This window comes from Coregonus lavaretus (assembly GCF_964263955.1).
Source record: "Coregonus lavaretus genome assembly, contig: HAP1_SCAFFOLD_1920, whole genome shotgun sequence".
Classification (NCBI taxonomy): Eukaryota; Metazoa; Chordata; class Actinopteri; order Salmoniformes; family Salmonidae; genus Coregonus; species Coregonus lavaretus.
In genome coordinates this window covers 21,504-42,840 of record NW_028164044.1, presented here as the reverse complement: position 1 = coordinate 42,840, position 21,337 = coordinate 21,504, and the positions used below count along the sequence as shown (strand labels likewise).

Here is a 21,337-nt window from a genome sequence, read left to right as displayed (position 1 = left end):
CCCCAACCACCCGCCCGGCCGACCTGGTACGCTAAACAAGGCGTCGCTCTGGTTAATGTAGTGGCAGGGCAGCAGGCCTTTAGTGTGTGTTTGTGCGTACGTACGTGTGTGTGTGTGGGGGGGGGGATAATGTGGTTTTACAGTAGTATATTTAGTTTCATTCATTCAGTATATACAGCATACTCAGTTGTCTTGTTATGTTTGTGTTCCAGGGGCCCGTGGAGAGGGTCAGGGAGAGGATCAGACCCCTGTCACCGCCGCTGGGAGAGAGGAGGTGCCCCAACACAGGAAGGAGGGGCCACAACAGAGGTAGGAAGAGGAGGGAACAAGCCCATTGGTAATAATAATCTTTGTGTGTCAAACAGGCACTGTTTGGTCAAGTAAAATAACTAAGTCTAAGTGAAGGGGGAGAAACCCCTAAAAGCGTACCATACCTCTTCATGTTCAGGGCAGGGGATAAGTGTACCATACCTCTTCATGTTCAGGGCAGGGGATAAGTGTACCTCCACGCTCCTCATCATGTCCTGTTTACACAGACAGCCAGAGTAAAAGAGCGCCAAACGAACCGTCCACATCTCCTCTCCTCTGTGTGATCCTCCTCTCTCCTCCTCCCAGGAGAGTCAAATCCCTCAGCTATCATTGACCTCGTTCTAAAAATAGATAATCTAACTCAGCATCACATCTTTCACCATCTCCTTTTTTATTTTTTTCATCAATGCCTTACTGTAATTGCTGAAAGGACTGGATGAGTTTATCCTGAAGGCTTTCACCTGTCTTGCCCTGATAGGTCAGTGTTCATGGAGGAAAGGACACAAGGAAAGGAAGCTAGCTGCCTTTGATTGAGACACAGCCACTGTCTTCCCTCTGCCTTATGCCTGCTCTCCTCTCTTTAGCCTAGTACTTTCCTCTCTTTCTCTCTAACCTAGCACAGTGCTGCCCCCTCTCCCCCCTCCTCCGAGAAAGGGCTTGTAGCCCATTAAAGCTAGCTAGTAAGGATACGGTTGTGTCTGTCTGTCTGTCTGTCTATCTATGTGTGTTTGTGGTTAATTTAACAGCATCACTGAAAGTAACTACAGTAATTATCCAGGGTTCCCTTTGATCCTGCCAGACAATGTTTCCCAGGTTCTAATGCCCATCAAAGACTCCGGAGCAGCTGTTCAATTAGTGCTGTAACCTTTTCTAACTCTGTGAGAGAGAGATGGGCTTTCACCTTTCCCTCCCTATACCTCAGGAATGAGCACTGTGTTCTTCAGTTCAGTGCTAACTAACCAGCCAGGTTTAAGTGGTATTTGATTTATATTCAAATGCTTTTTAGTGTTTGATTGGAGTGTCAGATGGGCAGGTTTTGCAGTTTCTGGACTATTCCATTGGTTCCATTGCACCAGGCAAGCTCAAACAAAGTATTTGAAAGATTTAAAATATAGTTTGAATCCAGGTCTTATGAGCGTCATTCTTCAGCTCAGGCAAAATTCCTCTCATTCAGTTAGTACATTCAATATGCATTAATGTCACAAACACACACACACACACAAACAGGAGTTGGCTGTGTTGTCTGTGCAGGCTGTGTAGGCTGTTTCTGGGTCTTTAGTGTGTGTGTGTGCATTTGCACATTTATGCACGCATGTCTGTCTGTGTTAGTGATTGTTAGTGTATGGAATTTGAGCTAAGCTTTCATCTGTATACAGGTGCTCAAACAAAGCCACAATACCTGTTTTTATACTAGTATGAGGTTCTACATAATATGTACTAATACTACAGGCTACTCTATGTAAAGTAAGAGAATGTTGCCTTAACTTGAGATGACCTGCTTTTAGAAACTTCATATCACCTCTTAGAGGAGGAGAACCTGTGGGACGATCTGCATATTCCTTTGATCTCAAGGAGCAGTCATCATTAAAGAAAAGAGGACAGAGTCAGGGTGCCTCTTACTGTAGGCCCTCCGCTAGCTATACCTGGTGCAGCTAGCACTACCACACCCCCACCGTAAGATCACCCTTCTCTGAAGCATGAAGCTGCCCTTCACTTCAAACAGCTCCTTAAGGTGCCTTGGTGCAGTCCTTCACCACCCCAGTTCGCTGATAGAGGTGCACTGCCGTTAGATGGAGGGATGTTAATTTCTCCTCTCTTCCTCTCCTTCCTCCTCCCGTTCTCTCTGTTTATTGGTCTCTGTTCAGAGAGAGAGAGAGAGAGAGAGAGAGAGAGAGAGGTGTGTATTTGTAGAGAAAGCGAGAGAAACAATGAGAGCTAGGGAAAGATGGAGAACTTCCCCACCTCTCTGACTGCACCCCACGTTCTACCATTTCATATGTGTGGTGTATACAGTACATAGCGCCTAAAATTAGAAAGCCACAAGATTCCTTCCTTCCTAGCTTTGATGTGTCCTGTTGTGTCGTGATGTGATCTGTCGTGTTGGTTGTGTTTTGTTGCGTGATCATTAAGGTGGGACTAGAGAAGCAGGTGTTTTCTTAGTGGCCCTCTCAAGGTTGCCGCTGCTGGAGTGCTTCATTAAAATAGTTTGTGAGCCAGCACTAGAGGAGAGGTTGTGTGTGTGTGAATGAGTTAAGGAATGTATGTGTGTGTGTGTGCCTTTGAGAGGGAGAGAGACAAAGGGAGGGAGCAAGAGGGAGGGAAGGAGAGAAAGGGAAAGCCTACTTTGCAAGGAGAGCAACACATCACTTGTTACTGCACTTCCGTCTTGTGCTTTCCAATCTTTCTATACTAGTTAGGCTCACATCTATATATTTTCTCTACCTCCACTAACAACTGACAGCACAACCCCCCCCCCCCCCTCTTCCTTCTTACCACTCTTTAGTAATGTCTGATCTATTCTATGTTTGCGTCTCAAATGGCACCCTATTCCCTAGTGCACCACTTTTGCCTAGAGCCCAATTGGCCCTGTTCAGAAGTAGTGCCCTACATAGGGAATAGGGTGCCATTTGAGACACAGTGGGTCCAAATGTATTGGAGAAGTGAAAGGTCAGGTAAAGGTTTAGTGTGGAACACTGTGAAATGACTAACACACACTTCCTGCTCCTTGACCCTCTGGGAATGTTAGTCTCATCCAGAGTATGCTTCCCAAATGGCACCAAATGGCACCCTATTTCCTTATTGTCCACTACTTTTGATCAGGGCCCATATAGTGCACTATACGGAAATAGGGTGCAATTTGGGAGACATCCAGAAAGCTGAGAAAAGAACACTACACCAGCACTCCTCTCTCTCTTCTAACACGTAGTTGACAGTGACATCACCTAGGCCTGGTGACAGACAGGATCGTTGGTGTGACACACACACAAAAACACACAACTTTGATCATCCAGGAGGAAATGCGCGTGCGTGTAGCCGTGAGAGAACCCTGACAGTGTTATGGAAATGACACACACACATGTCCTCGTCAACAGCGAGGCCAGGTCAAAGGTGATTGGCTGGTTTACAGCATCCTGCCTTTCTCCTCTCCTCTCTCTTCTGCACAGGAAATGAATACCTCTCTGTCCACGGTGGCTCCTTCCGACATAATTATCACTCTAGTCTACGGAAGTCTACAGCCATATTTGGCCTTTTAGAAGGAACACATTACATACTGAGGTTGGCATGAACAGATCCGATTTTATCACAAAAGTAGACAGAACATCTTCACTACTGTATCAATTAAGCAAGATTTTACATAAAAAACAAATTAGTTGGAAACATCATTTGAAAAAACAATAGGCCACATGGAATCCTTGCTTTTTGGGGGAATTGAGAATGCTGAGGGTTTATCCTCTTTTTTTCCCCCCCATTGAGTTGGATATTGATTGATCCACGTCCCTATTCAGAGCCAAGCGGCTAGATCGTAATTGGAATGGATTTCTCTCTTATTGATCCAGGTGACAGCAAACGACATACGTGGTGTGCTTCTGTTCCTGTATGTCCACTCTGCATGGCACTGAATACCATGGGCTACATCCTAAATGGTACCCGATTTCATATTTAGTGCACTACTTATGACCATAGGACATGTACACTGAGTATACCAAACATTACGAAAACCTTCCTAATATTGAGTTGCACCCCTCCTTTTTGCCCTCAGAACAGCCTCAATTCGTCGGGGCATGGACTCTACAAGGTGTCGAAAACGTTCCACAGGGATGCTGGCCCATGTTGACTCCAATGCTTCCCACAGTTGTGTCAAGTTGGCTGGATGTCCTTTGGGTGATGGACCATTCTTGATACACACGGGAAACTGTTGAGCGTGAATAACCCAGTAGTGTTGCAGTTCTTGACACAAACCAGTGTGCCTGCCATTCAAAGGCACTTAAATATTTTTGTCTTGCCCGTTCACCCTCTGAATGGCACACATACACAATCCATGTCTCAATTGTCTCATGGCTTAAAAATCATTCTTTAACCTATCTCCTCCCCTTCATCTACACTAATTTAAGTGGATTTAAGAAGTGACATCAATAAGGGATCATAGCTTTCACCTGGTCAGTCTATGTCATGGAAAGAGCAGGTGTTCTTAATGTTTTGTACACACAGTTTACATCTGTCCCTCATTTTAAGGTCAACCCTGGTATGTGAACTGAACTCTCTTTTTAATATGGTGAAACTATTTATTTTGAAATAATTTTTTCAAAAGAAACGTTGAACGTATCATAGTGTATAAACAGTTGAGCTGGTTCTGTTTTTGGCCATTTTCTGGTGTTTTCTGATCCTTTGATTGGATGGACAACATGTCAGTTCATGCTGCAATAGCGCTGATAGGAGGGAGGACGTCCTCCGGAAGTCGTCATAATTTGGGCTGTGGTGGTCATGAATTTTTGTCAGCCGGTTATTGTCATGCAAAAGCCTGCCGGTCTCACAGTCATTGACCGTTAATTAACATAAACATGTCTAGCATCTCCAGGCCTCCATGCATACAAGCCGCTGATCCGCACCTTTGGAACATCTACATTTAAAAAAGACTAATAAATTAATTTAATATACACCATTACAATACATCCATTTTTTATTTTAGTCAGGTCTAAAGAAACATGATATGAAGAAAATGTATTTCAGAAGAACAGAATATGAGTTGGCCTACTGTAGGCCTATGTTATTTGGCTATGCTCCATGCCATAGGCTGTAGGCAGGTTCATTTAGCTGACAAGATATGCTTCTAAGTCCCGTGACATTATTTTATTTTATATGATTTTATAGTAAGAAGAATATAATTGAGCTGAATAAAATAGAAAGAAAATGTTTCCTATTAAGGAGCGAGTGTGCATATGAAGTGGCTATGTTGAGCGTAAAAGTGATCATTTGAAATAGGTCCTATATGCTAGATTTAGAGTTATTTGGCAAATGTTGTTGTGAATTATACAAAACTTAGACTGTCTTAGAAATCAAAACATATATGGGCTGCATGGTGCGACTATAGGCTATTGATGATTTGAGAAAGTAGAAAAAACAAGGTCAGGCTGCACAGCTGTTCTCTCATTAAGTGATCATATTTTCAGACTATTCTCAATGTAATCTTGTCTTTACTAATATGTAAAATTAGTTTTGATTTAGAATTGCACATTATCAAATGGGCAGGATAAAAAATATATCTTGTATCATATGTGTCATCTGTATGCACTTGAATAGGGAATGGAGGCCGCGCGCTTTCCTGCCGGTCCGTTTTGTAGGCTACTTCAGTTTTATAGCGGAGCATGTGCTTAATATGAGCAGCTGACAAATAAATATAAGAACACTTATTTATAATAATAATAATAATATGCCACTTAGCAGACGCTTTTATCCAAAGCGACTTACAGTCATGCGTGCATACATTTTTGTGTATGGGTGGTCCCGGGGATCGAACCCACTACCCTGGCGTTACAAGCGCCGTGCTCTACCAGCTGAGCTACATCGAACCATAGAGAATTTCTCTCCACACATAAACCACTGTTTGAGGAGCTTCTCTCGCTGCCCAACAGGTGAACCTTGTTCCTGCAGCTACTCAGTGCTTTATTTGGGAAACAAAGTGAAATCTGTTCGGGAACATTGTTAGTTTTCGCAACAAAACATATTTCACTAAACTGTTGACAGCTCGTCTGCGCACTCGAGAAAGGAATAAAGGAGAGAGAGGAGGAGATGGAAACGCATGGTGGTGAGATATTCTGTATAGCTAAAGGTAATGTGTCACCTAATTAATTATGAAAATATTTAAAAAATCCTTATTACTAGGCTATTCAAAATCAAATACAAATTCTCTAATTGTAGGCTAACTATCAATGAACAAAAAGCATCGCCTAGGGCTATACGTTTTATCCTGGACTCATGGATAGAAATTTTGGAGCATAAGGTAACCAGTCCATCCAGTATGCATAATAATACAGTCCACACTCAAAGGCGATTACTCTAATTTGTTTAATTTTGGAGTATAGGCTAGACCAATTATGTACCAAAGACATCTTAATTCAGTTTTGTTTTATGTTTTTCTTCCATGTGTAATATGCGGTAGGCTATGTATTGTATAATGGCACAATCATCATTTTAATTCAGGTTTTTCTTTCGGGCTTGGGCTCATATGCATAAGCTCTAACATGCGTATGGGTATTTTGAATTAATCATCACCTTAGAAAGCGCTGTCCATTTCGTTGTGTTAGGCTTTGAAACAACCTCCACAACAACCATGTTTTACACTGTTTCAACCTGCTGTTGAACTTCTTTCTTCAAATTGATCATCACAGTGATGTGAGTTTTGAAAGTGTGATAGGCCTACTGTTTTGATGATACTTGTTTGATGTGATTTTCGATTGCATTGGCATTGATGTCAGAGTGGTTAGAGGGACAATAGAGCCCTGAGTACCTGGCCATTAGGACCTGATGGTAGTTAGCAAGTTGGGTAATACCAAAGCATATCCAGAGTGCATAACAGGGTATTACCGTGACTCAATGGTCACATGAAATTTTACTACGGTCATGACTCATGACTGCCGGTGTAGCAGTAATATGGTGACCGCAACAGCCCTAGTCATAATTACCGTGTAACTCTATGGAAGGGGGTGACAACCATGAGCCTCCTAGGTTTTGTATTGAAAATAGCTGTCCTCCGACTACACCATGGTGCTACCCTACAGAGTGCTGTTGAGGCTACTGTAGACCTTCATTGCAAAACAATGTGTGTTAATCAGTTATTTGGTGACGTGAATATATTTAGTATAGTTTTCTCTAAAAATGATTTTTAAATGTTTCAACATTTTTATTTGTACGAAATTCACTGTGTATGATGGTCCTCCCCTTCCTCTGAAGAGCCTCCACTGTTGCCTACCCTCACCATCAGGAAGTCTAGGATCCAGTTGCAGAGGGAGGTGTCCAGTGCCAGGCTCCTGAGCTTAGTGATGAGCTTCGAGGGCACTATGGTATTGAACGCTGAGCTTTAGTCAATGAACAACATTCTCACGTAGGTGTTCCTCTTATCCCGGTGTGAGAGGGCAGTGTGGAGTGCAATCGAGATTGCGTCATCTTTGGATCTGTTGGGGCGAATTGGAGTGGGTCCAGGGTGTCTGGGATGATGGTGTTGATGTGCGCCATGACCAACCTTTCAAAGCATTTCATGGCTACAGATGTGAGTGCTACAGGGCGATAGTCATTTAGACAGCGCAAGCTCTGACTAAGCGTCCTTTTAATCCATCTGGCCCCGCGGCCTTGTGAATGTTAACCTGTTTAAAGGTCTTACTCACATTAGCTACGGAGATCAGGATCACACAGTCGTCTGGAACTGCTGTTGCTCTCATGCATGGCTCAGTGTTGCTTGCCTTCGAAGCGAGCATAGAAGGCATTTTGTTTGTCTGGTAGGCTCGCGTCACTGGACAGCTTGCGGCTGGGTTTCCCTTTGTAATCCGTGATAGTTTGCAAGCCCTGCCACATCCAACGAGCGTCAAAGCTGGCGTAGTAGGATTCTTAGTCCTGTACTGACGCTTTTACTGTTTGATGGCTCATTGGATGTCGTAGCGGGATTTCTTATAAGCTTGTCGGATGTCGTAGTGGGATTTCTTATAAGCATCCGGATTAGTGTCCCACTCCTTGAAAGCGAAAGCCTTTAGCTCAGTGTGGATGTTGCCTGTAATCCTTGGCAGTCACTGTGGGAGACGACGAGCCATCAAACAGGTCGGGACGATGTCGTTGATGCACTTATTAATGAAGCTGGTGACTGATGTGGTAAACTCCTCAATGTCTGTGCTAGCCCAACAGTCCTAGTGTTATGATCAGGTGTTATGCAGCTCTTTGTGTTTTGATAATGAACTGGCATGTGCTGTCAGATCAGTTTTATACAAAAGTGCATGAAGAAATAATATAAAAAGCCTATTGCTGTAATTTGTTGGACATAATGATGCTGAACTGTAGATGATGCCCGATACCTTGTGTACACTCATATTCAGTACCAGACAGATCTTAATATAATTTAAGGCCCTGGTACCACACACACTCAGAGACTGTGGACCTGGTTATCTTGAGGAGAGTACTGTGATTATGGGGGGTGGCTGTGAACATGCCCGCTGGACATGGCTGGCTATGGAGGCTGGCCCGACCCCCCGCATCCTGCCCTTATCTAGCAGAGATCCAGACCTTTTATCTGGGCTAAGACCTGGGGGAGGTTGGCCTGGCCCCCACTGGGCCGGCTGCTGTTGTGCTCCCCCTCCCCACTCTCCCCCTGAGACCTCCATTCCAGACCCCCCTCCATCCTCCACCCCTCCACCTCCAGCCGCGTCCCAACTAGAACCCTATTCCATTATATGGTGCACTACTTTTGACCAGATCCCTATGGGCCTTGGTCAAAAGTAGTCCACTATATAGGGTGCCACTTGGGATGCAGACCATATCGTTCAGGCCCAGATGAGCACTCTCACCTACAGGCGAGATTACAGGTCTTTCACCAGGCCTGGCTCTTTGTGTGGCTTCTGTTCTCTCTCTCTCTCTCTCTCTCTCTCTCTCTCTCTCTCTCTCTCTCTCTCTCTCTCTCTCTCGCTCTCGCTCTCGCTCTCGCTCTCGCTCTCGCTCTCGCTCTCGCTCGCTCACTCTCTCTCTCTGCTGTTGTTTGAAGTTTCTGTTTGTTCTTGCTCTACGTGAAGCACCAGGTTTTCTTGATGGATTTCTAACTACAAGAAAAAGCCTCCTCTCTTTATTCCACTGACTGAGATGAGACAAGCACTGCTCTATCTTGGGCTGTATCAGGGTTTTCGTTAGTTGGTAATGATTTTTATTTATTGATGGAAATAAATATCAGTCGATGGAAATACATTTGACCGTCATACTTATCATTCTATAGGTACATTTTCAAAGTTTTGTTCAATTAAATTGGAGCGTGTGTATTTTCATTAATCTTCAGGTATCTTATTTATCACACGCGCAAAGCATACAGAGCCTGTTTCTAGCTAAATATCACTCTGCTGCTGCAGCTTCTCAGCTCATTTTGAACAGTTTGATGGCCAGGATTAAAAAGAGCAAAAACAAAAAAAAAATCTCAACTGTTAATTGAAGCATTCCTTCCATTTGCCATTCAAGTGCATAGGCAACAGTAGGCAGGCTATCAGCGCATCACCCACCACTTTGCAATGTGAGCTGGAGGCAGCATGTATTTTGAAAACATTGTTTGAAACCTGAACGTTTTACTTCACATTGAGGCATAATAATAATAATAATAATAATAATAATATGCCATTTAGCAGACGCTTTTATCCAAAGCGACTTACAGTCATGCGTGCATACATCTTTTTTGTGTATGGGTGGTCCCGGGGATCGAACCCACTACCTTGGCGTTACAAGCGCCGTGCTCTACCAGCTGAGCTACAGAGGACCACAGCTGAGCTACAGAGGACCACATGTCTTGCCTTGCTTCAAAGTAGCCTAGGCAAAATCCGACCATAGAAACGTGGAGGCAATTATTTTATAAAGACTTCCTCATATACCATTGAAACCAGCTTTTCTCTCCTGTTCTATTGGTTTTCATATCAACTTTCTTTCGTCATCCAGAAGCCAAAGGCACATCTTTAGATTCCCCCTCTTTCTAAGTTTCTAGCAGAGATTTTAATCTCTGTCACATATGGAACCGCTCGCATCAGGTGTGCTGTTTAGAATTGTGTTTTCCCGCGAATTGCACTTTGGCAAATGTTTGAAAATAATGTTTTATTGGCTGTTTCAATATAGGAGTTGCATGTTTTGTTAAGATTAATTACCATAATCTAAATGTGATTTCTGTCATTCTGAGCACCGTGGGTAGACTGGGCTGTATTTATCATATCAAACATCTCAGAGTAGGATCAGTTCCACCCTGTCTATGAAATCGCATGATTTGTGATCTAAAAGGCAAAGCTGATCCTAAGTCAGCACTCCTACTCAGAGACACTCGATACATACTGCCCCTGATTATCGGCTGTCTTGTAGAAATGGATGAAGATGGAATTCTCACAAGTCAGTTAATTTCATTCTCCATAATATCTTGTACTGTTTGTGGGACAGAGCCATGACCAGTCTGGAGCCAGACAAAGTAAGTAAGGGCCAAAACCTTTATACAATCAAGGGCCAAAGCAGTGGAGAGAGAGGGGGAATGAATGACCAATGCTCCTAGACCACAACATTGGGCTTGATATGACTGTTCGTAACTGGGCTTATAAGAAATCCCGCTATGCCCTCAGACGAACCATCATACAGGCAAAGAGTCAATACAGGACTAAGATTGAATCGTACTACACCAGCTCTGACGCTCGTCGGATGTGGCAGGGCTTGAAAACTATTACAGACTACAAAAGGAAGCACAGCCGCTTACCAGACCTAAATCACTTCTATGCTCGCTTCGAGGCAAGCAACACTGAAGCATGCATGAGAGCATCAGCTGTTCCGGATGACTATGTGATCACGCTCTCCGTAGCCGATGTGAGTAAGACTTTTAAGCAGGTCAACATTCACAAGGCCGCAGGGCCAGACGGATTACCAGGACGTGTACTCCGAGCATGCGCTGACCAACTGGCAAGTGTCTTCACTGACATTTTCAACATGTTCCTGACTGAGTCTGTAATACCAATATGTTTCAAGCAGACCACCATAGTCCTTGTGCCCAAGGACACTAAGATAACCTGCCTAAATGACTACCGACCCGTAGCACCTACGTCTGTAGCCATGAAGTACTTTGAAAGGCTGGTCATGGCTCACATCAACACCATTATCCCAGAAACCCTAGACACTCCAATTTGCATACCGCCCCAACAGATCCACAGATGGTGCAATCTCTATTGCACTCCACACTGCCCTTTTCCACCTGGATAAGAGGAACACCTAAGTGAGAATGCTATTCATTGACTACAGCTCAGCGTTCAACACCATAGTTCCCTCAAAGCTCATCACAAAGCTAAGGATCCTGCGACTAAACAACTCCCTCTGCAACTGGATCCTGGACTTCCTGATGGGCCACCCCCAGGTGGTAAGGGTAGGTAACAACACATCTACCACGCTGATCCTCAACACGGGGGCCCCTCAGGGGTGCGTGCTCAGTCCCCTCCTGTACTCCCTGTTCACCCATGACTGCATGGCCAGGCACGACTCCAACACCATCATTAAGTTTGTCGATGACACAACAGTGGTAGGCCTGATCACCGACAATGATGAGACAGCCTATAGGGAGAAGGTCAGAGACCTGGCCGTGTGGTGCCAGGATAACAACCTCTCCCTCAACGTGATCAAGACAAAGGAGATGATTGTGCACTACAGGAAAAAAAAGAGGACTGAGCACGCCCCCATTCTCACCGACAGGCTGTAGTGGAACAGGTTGAGAGCTTCAAGTTTCTTGGTGTCCACATCACCAACAACCTATCATGGTCCAAACACACCAAGATGGTCGTGAAGAGGGCACGACAAAGCCTATTCCCCCTCAGGAGACTGAAAAGATTTGGCATGGGTCCTCAGATCCTCAAAACGTTATACAGCTGCACTATCAAGAGCATCCTGACTGGTTGCATCACCGCCTGGTATGGCAACTGCTCGGCCTCCGACCGCAAGGCACTACAGAGGGTAGTGTGTACGGCCCAATACATCACTGGGGCCAAGCTTCCTGCCATCCAGGACCTCTATACCAGGCGGTGTCAGAGGAAGGCCCTAAAAATTGTCAAAGACTCCAGCCACCCAAGACATAGACTGTTCTCTCTGCTACCGCACGGCAAGCGGTACCGGAGCGCCAAGTCTAGGTCCAAAAGGCTTCTTAACAGCTTCTACCCCCAAGGCATAAGACTCCTGAACAGCTAATCATGGCTACCTGGACTATTTGCACTGCCCCCCCCCCACCCCACCCCATCCCCCTCTTTTACACTGCTGCTACTCTATTTATTATTTATGCATAGTCACTTTAACTCTACCCACATGTACATATTACCTCAATTACCTCGACTAGCCGGTGCCCCTGCGCATTGACTCTGTACCGGTACCCCCCTGTATATAGCCTCCCTACTGTTATTTTATTTTACTGCTGCTCTTTAGTTATTTGCTTTTATTTTTTACTTATCTATTTTTAACTTAACACTTTTTTAAATATTATTTTTTATTTTAAAAAACTGCATTGTTGGTTAAGGGCTTGTAAGTAAGCATTTCACTGTATTGTCTACACCTGTTGTATTCGGCGCATGTGGCAAATACAATTTGACAGGGAGACATCAGATCAGCGGCCGGTCAGTGAATTATTTGGGCTACTGGCTGCTCTCCCTGTCTGGCTGTGTCTCAAATGGCACCCTATTCCATATATAGTGCACTAGTTTTGACCAGGGCTCTGGTCAAAAGTAGTGCACTATTTAGGGAAAGGGGTGCCATTTGGAACGTAGCCTCTGTCTGTCTGGCTGCAGCATGACCCATTGACCGCTGGATTGTATCCACCCATATCCATCCGATCAATCCAGCCTCTTCAGCACATTCCATTCCACGCGGATGGATATGTCAAGTGAACTGTCCCACTGATCCGACCACAGCAATGCCCCTACCGTAACCCTGGCGACCTGACTGTTAACGTAAACACCAGACCTCACCTTTCACCTCTTGGCCTTACCTGCTAATCTGGCTAACCCTGGGAAGGGCTGGCTCGGACGGCACAGCCATAGTTTACTGGTCTCTCTCTCTCTCTCTCTCTCTCTCTCTCTCTCTCTCTCTCTCTCTCTCTCTCCTGGTCTCTCTCTGTTTCTCCATCTCTCTTTCTCTCTCTATCCTTGTCTCGCTCTCTCCTTGTCTCTCTTTCTGATTCTCTCTCTCTCCCTCTCTCTCTCTCACTCTCTCTCTCTCTCTCCTTCTACTACCAGAGAAACCCTGTCCGTCCGTCCTCAGCCCATCCCTGACCCCTGAACCCTGGTAGATTAGAGTGGCTGGCATTTTGAAGCCTGCACCAGATTAAGTGTCTTTGTCTGTGACCTCATGTAACCTCTTCCCTTTGAGGCTTGGGTAGAGACGTCTCTACTGGGAAAGACAGAATATGTAGAAAGCTCATTAAATACAACACTAGTATTTTGAGGTTAATTCAAACAGTATAGACACGTATTATCACATACAAAGAAATCGATTTCTGGCATATTTGTTTTATGTTTAGACCCACACTGCTCATACTCATGTAATATGACGCAAGCCTGCCCAGTATTAACATTGATCTCCTCCTTGTCTGTGTGTTCAGCCAATCAAAACGCTCTCTACTCCAATAACAACAAAAATGTAGCTGTCTGATACGAGTCCAGGTTGGGAGGAGCAGTCAGAAATCTGTGGGGTGGGATTTATGTTGGTTAAACCAATGTCTCGTCCTCTCCCCTCCTCCTCTCACCCCTTCTCCTCTCCCATTCTGCTCTCTCGCTCCAGTTAACCCCACTAGCTTGCCACTGAGACGACCCTGTGTGTCTCTGCTGCTGCTCCCTGCTGTACTTATATCATGATCATCAGTCACAGGTGTGCTGGGGAGGCTGTCCCTAATAGACTACTATAGGGCGGCAGGTAGCTTAGTGGTTAAGAGCGTAGTGCCAGTAACCGAAAGGTCGCTGGTTCTAATCCTCAAGCCGACTAAGTGAAAAATCTGTTGATGTGCCCTTGAGCAAGGCACTTAACCCTAATTGCTCCTGTAAGTCGCTCTGGATAAGAGCGTCTGCTAAATGACTAAAATGTAAAATGTAAATGTAAACCCTCCCCCCCCCCCCCCAATACACAATACACCACCCCCCTATTCACCACAACACCACCGTACGACTACCCCCTTGGCCTATCATACACTGGGAGAAAAGAACAATGGGTTACAGGGGTTTACTAGCTATTCACTACCTTTCTCTTTGTCAATCTCTTCCTCTTTCTCTCTATCTTTTCATTTATTTCTTGCTTGCTCTCTCTCATTCTCTCTTTCATCATCATCTGTTGTGGAGCTATAATGTGATTGACACTGGGGCCTCAACAGCGAGGCCCCTCGCCCCAGGGCAGGTCGACATGTGGCTAAAGGGGGGAGGAGTGAGGGAGGGATGTTGGCATCATCATTATGCAGATAGGAACGCACACTGAGAGGTGAATCCCTAAACAAGAGAGAGGGAAACAGAAGGAGGAGGGGCCTGAAGAAAGGCAGAGGAGGAGAAGGAACGAGAGAGAAACATGATGGACAGATGAGAGAGAGGTAGCGGGGCTGGTATTTATTGAGGTGGCGAGGAGCAGGGTGCAAACGAAGAAATAGAAGGCAGAGGGGAGAGATGGCAGTTCTAGGATTTTGATCTTGATCTGGAATTTGTGGTTTAAATACACACACACATACACTCTGACTGGATGACAGGATGTAGCTAGCCTTAGGCTATAGTCTTCAACACCACTCCAGTCCTCCTGTCTGTCTCCTTCCCCACCAGTGTACTTCCTGTGGCAGCCCTAGTCTAGGAAGTCATCTGGTGTGTTTTACTGGAGCAGCACACCACCTCTGGAGACTAGGGCTGCATCTCAAATGGTACCCTATTCCTTATATAGTGCACTACTTTTGACCAGGGTCCATAGGGCTCTGGTCAAAAGTAGTGCACTATATAGGGGATAGTGTGCCATTTGGGACACTGTAGGAGCATAGCTGCAGCTACTCCTCCTCAGTTATAACACACCAGCTGCAGTGCTACACTGCTATCAATTCTCATCAGATCAGACCACTGGACACTTACAGTGTCTACTCATTTTTCTCACTCTCTTTCGTTTACTATCACCATTCTGTCTTTGTTCTCAGCCAGTCTTTCCCGTGAGAAGTCATCAGTCTGACTTAAGCCGACAGCAGCCCCACACGCTGGCCTGGCCCAACGCTGCCTGTGGTTGGTTGCTTGGCTTCAGCTCGGCTACATCATACGCTCCCTCCCTTTCCCTCTTGGGGTTCAACTGTAAACTCTGAGTTGATGGGAGGAACCTCCTGGGTAGCCTGTCAGTGCCAAACACACACACACACAAACACCCCATCCGTGCCCCCATCAAGTCCTGGGAGCATTCTAGATATCCCACCGCTGTACTCTCCTCTGTTGGCTGAATGTCCGGCCAAACGGCCAAATGGCCAAACTCACAGTTGAATTGGAATCAACTATCCAAACAGAGAGGGAATATTTCCAGTTGTATGCAGTTAAGATGCTGTGTGGACACTGTATAAATAATCTGCTCTCACACTGAAATACTTCCAGGTTTTGAACAATGTGGGTTTATATCCTTTTTCCCTCTTTTGAAATGAATGCAAGATTTGGTTCAGCCTAAGTCCTTTGAAAGTTGATAGATTGGTTAGGTGTAGCAACGTGAGAGTAGATACCCTTTATGTCACATCTAGACCCTGGTGGTTATTCTGAATCTGGCAGGTATCATGCACACAACTTGGACACAAGCCCACGATAAGACTGGTATTGGTATTGAAAGTCGTATAAATTTGTTAAAATTCAACTCCTCTCAAAATCATCTGTTTACAATCACATTCATTTGAAACATTCCGCCGTAATCTTTCTTTTCAAACAGACATGTATATGGATATTTACTTGGATTTTGTATTTCATTTTTTTGCTTCAGTATAGGCCTATACATGCCTACTAGAGTTGGTAAAGTAGCTCAGATGAAGTTTATGACCATTCTACACCTTTCATAAAGTAGTCAGAATCATTTATCTGTACTCCTCCTTACTCAAATCTTCCTTGGCCTTTTGATCTTCGACATCCAAAATTACTGTACAAGCTGACTTTAAAGCCTAATCCCCGGTGTTATACTGTGAAATATCATTCGTCGATATGGGGCATTAGGGTCTCAGAATGGGGGGCTTTGTAAGTAAGGCTGTTTTAGCCCCACAGCTAGGCTTTACCTCTGCTGGTCAGGAGAGGATAGGTAGTGAGTAACAGACGTAACACACACACACAGAGGAAACCCCTCTTGATGTAAAGCTCCTGTCTGTCCTGCCCTTGGGCAGTTTTCACGCTCTGCTGACTGATCCTTCCAGGAAGTACAGGGGGGAGGAGGGGGGTACAGGGAGCACCCCGCCGAGCCACAGCGGTAACTAGGCTGCATGATGGGCCCAAATCAAAGGGGCCTGGGGGTAGTGTGCGTGTGGAGGGATTTTTGTCAGTGAGTGTGTGTGTGTGCAGGAAGACCCACAGGATAATAGTCTTCTTGTGGAAGCCTCAGAAATGTTCATGTCAGTGACAGCCTCTGTCTGTCTCTCATCTCAGGATGTATCCCAAATGGGCCCTGGTCAAATGTAGTGCACCATATAGGGAATAGGGTGCCATTTGGGATGCAGCCTGTGTCTCTCATCTCAGACTGTTAACCACTTTGTAACGACACCATTAAGAACACTAAGGTCAACCCTCCTGCTGAGAACATAATCATTGGGGTCTGGGACCAAAAATATGCCAGGATGTTACGTTGGGGCCGGGGGGTATCTCTATCAGTATTGTTGTTGTTGTTCTATTGACAAACAAATGTAAACCTCTATGCCATATGATGGCATGCAATCAGTAGGGTCTGTGGCCAAAACCTGCTACAATGTTATGTTGGGGAATACTTCTCTAACTGTTTTGTTGTTGTTACTGTTGTTGGGAATAGCTCTCTAACTTCACTGTTGTTGTTGTTCTGTTGACAGACTGAGACAGGTCTGGGTCTAGACCTCCATGCCAGGCTAGATGATGAAGAGCCTCCAGTTCAGAAGCATCGCCCCAAAGGCCCCAGCAGCGGTGGTTCCCTCCCCGACCCCCGTCCTGTCCTGCCAGCACCCCTCTGCCCTCCCTGAGGCAGCCTCTACAGCCGTCAGCCCCAAATCCATCCTGGTCCCGGCCCAGAACTATGCCCTGATGCAGGTAGCAGGACAGGAGGGCACCTTCTCTCTGGTGGCCCTGCCGCCCTCCGTATCCCCTCAATCTCCACAGCAACAACAGCCGCAGCAACAGCCAATCCAGAAGAACCTGAAGCTGCCCATCCCCAGGTACCAGCCAATGAGGACCAAGAGCACCCCGGAGAAGGTCAAATTAGCCACATCCACCGCCGTGACAACCCGGCCACAAAGGTCAATAGCGGCGGTAAAGAAGAAGTTGTCATCGCCGGAACCCAAGGAGGAGCCAGCAAAACAGGTCATACTGATCGACTCCACAGCCTCCTCTGAGATCTCAGCCCTCACAGCCCTGCTCCCGGACAACGCTGTGCTCTACTCTGGATCTCCGCTGGAGCGAGTAGCAGTGGTGGACACCACCATCAACCACCGGTCCACTCCTGCCCCCGGCCCGGGCCCCATCACCAGCATGCTGCAGAACCTCCACTACCCATCTGGTGGTGTTACTAAAAGCTCCCCAATCAAACTGCCACAGGAGGAGCGCAACGGTAAGGGCGTCAGGCCATGCCAACCCAAGCCTGTAGCCCAACAGCCCCAGCCCCAGCCCCATCCACAGCCAGCTAGTAGCAGCATCACCGTCCTCTCTCCAGCCATCTTCAGCAAAGCTGTCCAGATTATCCCCTCCCCACCCAAAGGCAAGCTGCCCATCCTGCCCTACTCCAACATAAAAAGCACCCTCATACCTGCCACCAAACTCAACCTCAATGCCATATCCCCCAAAAAGGCTTTCCCCAGCCAGCCTGGCTTGCCCGGCCTCACCCCGTATCCCTCTGATCCCCAGTCCAAGACCCCAGAGACTGCCGAGGCCCTCTGTCAGAACCACATGCCAAACTCCCTGCTGCAGAGCCAGCCTCAGGCCAAGACCACAGGCACCCTGTCGCTGCTGGGAACGCTTCAGATGCAGAAACCACCGGGCAAGAAGAGGGGGAGGAAGAGGAAGACAATGGAGGATATTCTGGCCTTCGAGGCAAGGAAGAAGAGGTCCTTGTCGTTCTTTCGGAGGAGGGTTCCAGAGAAGCCTTCTCCTTCGGCTGTCATCTCGCAGCAGAGGGAGGTGGACATCTCTAAGAAGTACCGCAGCATCAGACCCAAGCCTCACCACATGCTGCTGATGGAGACAGTTCCCCAGCTGGTCAGCCTGCCATCCCTCACCTCCTCCGACAGCCTGGAACCAGAGCTCCTCGTAGGGCACCAACTCTCTGCCAAGGTCCTGGAGCCTGGTCCTCCCCAGCCCCAGTCAGCCTCTACCCCGCTTCACCTGAGAGGGGGTAGTTCCTCTCAGAGGGTCTACCTGGGCAGTAGCCGGCCCCTCCACCACTGCCCCACCTGCAGCCGCTGCTTCCAGTTCAAACACCACCTGCAGAGCCATATGAACAGCCACACCAACAGTAGGCCTTATGTCTGTCCAGTGTGCCGTAAGGCCTATGCCCACTCCGGCTCCCTCAGCACGCACATGAAGCTGCACCACTCAGAGAGCCGACCACGCCGGACGCTTCGCTGTGAGTTCTGTGAGAAGGCATTTGGCTACGTGGGCGTGTACTTCAGCCATCTGAGGGAGGTGCATAAGGTCATCCTGACTGTGGAGCCGTCCATCAGCCAGCATGAAGACGACGTGCCTGTGGAGGGGTGACTACCTACATTTTCTGAATTATAAATAGTACCTACATACTGGTATACTTATCTCATCAATAGGACTCTTGACTTTTGGTCACTGTCAGTTTGATTAATTTCTTAGAATATTAATAGCTTCTCATCACTTTTCATAAAACACCACAGTTCTTCCTCCCATCATGTCTGTCTCCATCTTGTATGTGTCTCCAGGGCGATGTCTCCAGACCTGGGGGACGAGCAGGGCCAGGAGGAGCGCGAGGACCCGGTGGAGCTCCAGATCAAGTGTGGCCGCTGTCAGGCCATCACCCCCACCTTCGCCGACATGAAGCTGCACCTGCTCTACGTGCACGGGGAGGAGGTGCAGGTGCGCCTGCGGGATGGGGCTGGGGGGCTGGGAGGGGCACTCCAAGGGGGCAGGGAGGCTGAGGATGAGCTGGTGAAACACGCCGCCCACTACTGGCGCCAGCTCAACGAGAAGAGGAACCTGGTCCGGTGCGGGAGCTGTGACGAAGAGTTCTTCTCCTTCTCCAAGCTGAAGCGTCATATCCTCTCCCACCACCAGGGGGGGGCGGAGGACGATGGGGATGGAGACGGAGAGGGGGAGCCGACCGGCTGCTCGGCCCGAGGAGGGCGAGGGGTCCTCGGGCAGGGCTCAGTGTTTAACTGTGTGCTGTGCAGCCAGGTCCTGGACAGTAAGGATGAGGTGATGGAGCACTGGACAGGCCACCACCACTGTGAGGAGACCCAGGTACTCTGGGAGGCCCTCAGCTCCTACTCAGGGGACAGGGAGATGGACTCGCCCTCTCACAGCCCACATTAACATGGCACTGGACACGTTTCAGGTTGTCTCTGTGGCAGTCACGCTGCACATCTCAGAAGATTGACTTCACTGATTTCCTTTTAACTTCTAATGAAGTGAAAGGCCCAAACAGTGCATCAGAAGATTGCTATACCATATTAACATGGTTTCAGATGTTAAACATCTCTCCAGGCATTGTGAGAGCTAATAATCGGGGCAGCCTGACTGCAATAAAGACAACCTGGAACACACCCACTGTCTGTGTCTGTCTGAGCCCATCCTGCACAGTGGGCTGCTCTCAAACACACTCAGTTATTCCCTTTAAACACTATCGAGCTGACCCCAACCATACAGTGGGGACATTTTATTTTCAAATGGTCCTTTGCACCACAGTTCCAGAAACTACGGAATGGTGGATGCCTAACCACTAACCAGGCCAGTGCAGTACAGTGCAGCTCGGCTCAGTAGTGTGAAAATGGTATTGGGCCGTACAGATGTCAGTTATAGCACAGGTTAGTTTGTTTAGTAATTATTATATGGTGTTTTATGGACTGCACTTTTTTGTTAGTTTTTTTGTCTGTTTTGATTTTGTGTTCAGTTTTTTTTTTGTTTGGTGTGTTTAATATTTTTGTTTAATAAAATGGAAAGGATTGTTTTTAAGTTAATTTTTTTTAGATACGTTATTGGGCACAGACATAGTGAAACTGTTTGTTAAATGACGTGAGTAAGCATAATAGCCTACCGGTAGTAAGAAGGGCATACTGTACCTAAGTCTGTCTATTGGTCTTGAAATTACTTTTTGGTTGAAAACTAAATATAGACCTTATATCAGGGGTGTCAAACTCATTCCATGGAGGGCCTAGTGTCTGCAGGTTTTTGTTTTTTCCTTTCCATTAAGCCCTAGACAACCAGGTGTGGGGAGTTCCTTATTAATTAGTGACCTGAATGAATCAGTCAAGTACAAGTACCCGCAGCCACTCAGCCCTCCGTGGAATGAGTTTGACACCTGTGCCTTATATGGTACATGATTGACTGAAGTCTAAAGTCTAGGTTGTGACTTTAGAAAGAAAACTTTCCAATTCAACCGAGTGTTACAGCAGGGTCCCTAGCTATTTTGACCTTGAGAGAAAAACCTTCTCAGTACACCAGCACCTGACTGAAACGTCTGATGCCTTCTGAAAATAGATTGAGCACCTTACATCTGGCTAATAATCAATAAAGGACTTATAAACAGATTATATATTATTATATATATTGGTTTGTGTACTCTGTGGTAATGGAAAGGGTGATTGATTGACTACTGACAAAACTAGCTCTATTTGTTACTACATTGCTCAAAAAAATAAAGGGAACACTTAAACAACACAATGGAACTCCAAGTCAATCACACTTCTGTGAAATCAAACTGTCCACTTAGGAAGCAACACTGATTGACAATACATTTCACATGCTGTTATGCAAATGGAATAGACAACAGGTGGAAATTATAGGCAATTAGCAAGACACCCCCAATAAAGGACTGGTTTTGCAGGTGGTGACCACAGACCACTTCTCAGTTTCTATGCTTCCTGGCTGATGTTTTGGTCACTTTTGAATGCTGGCGGTGCTTTCAC

The 21,337-nt window shown here is 46.4% G+C and overlaps 1 protein-coding gene across 1 annotated transcript; it reads left to right on the top strand.

The window, feature by feature from the left end:
- The first annotated feature begins 209 nt into the window (after positions 1 to 209).
- LOC311117507 (zinc finger protein 438-like) lies at positions 210 to 20,387 on the top strand. Its single transcript, XM_084192428.1, has 3 exons — positions 210 to 309; positions 17,072 to 18,940; positions 19,136 to 20,387. The coding sequence occupies exons 2-3, from the start codon at positions 17,112 to 17,114 to the stop codon at positions 19,743 to 19,745; spliced, it is 2,439 nt and encodes an 812-aa protein (XP_084048554.1). The 5' UTR covers positions 210 to 309; positions 17,072 to 17,111; the 3' UTR covers positions 19,746 to 20,387.
- Positions 20,388 to 21,337: the final 950 nt, after the last annotated feature.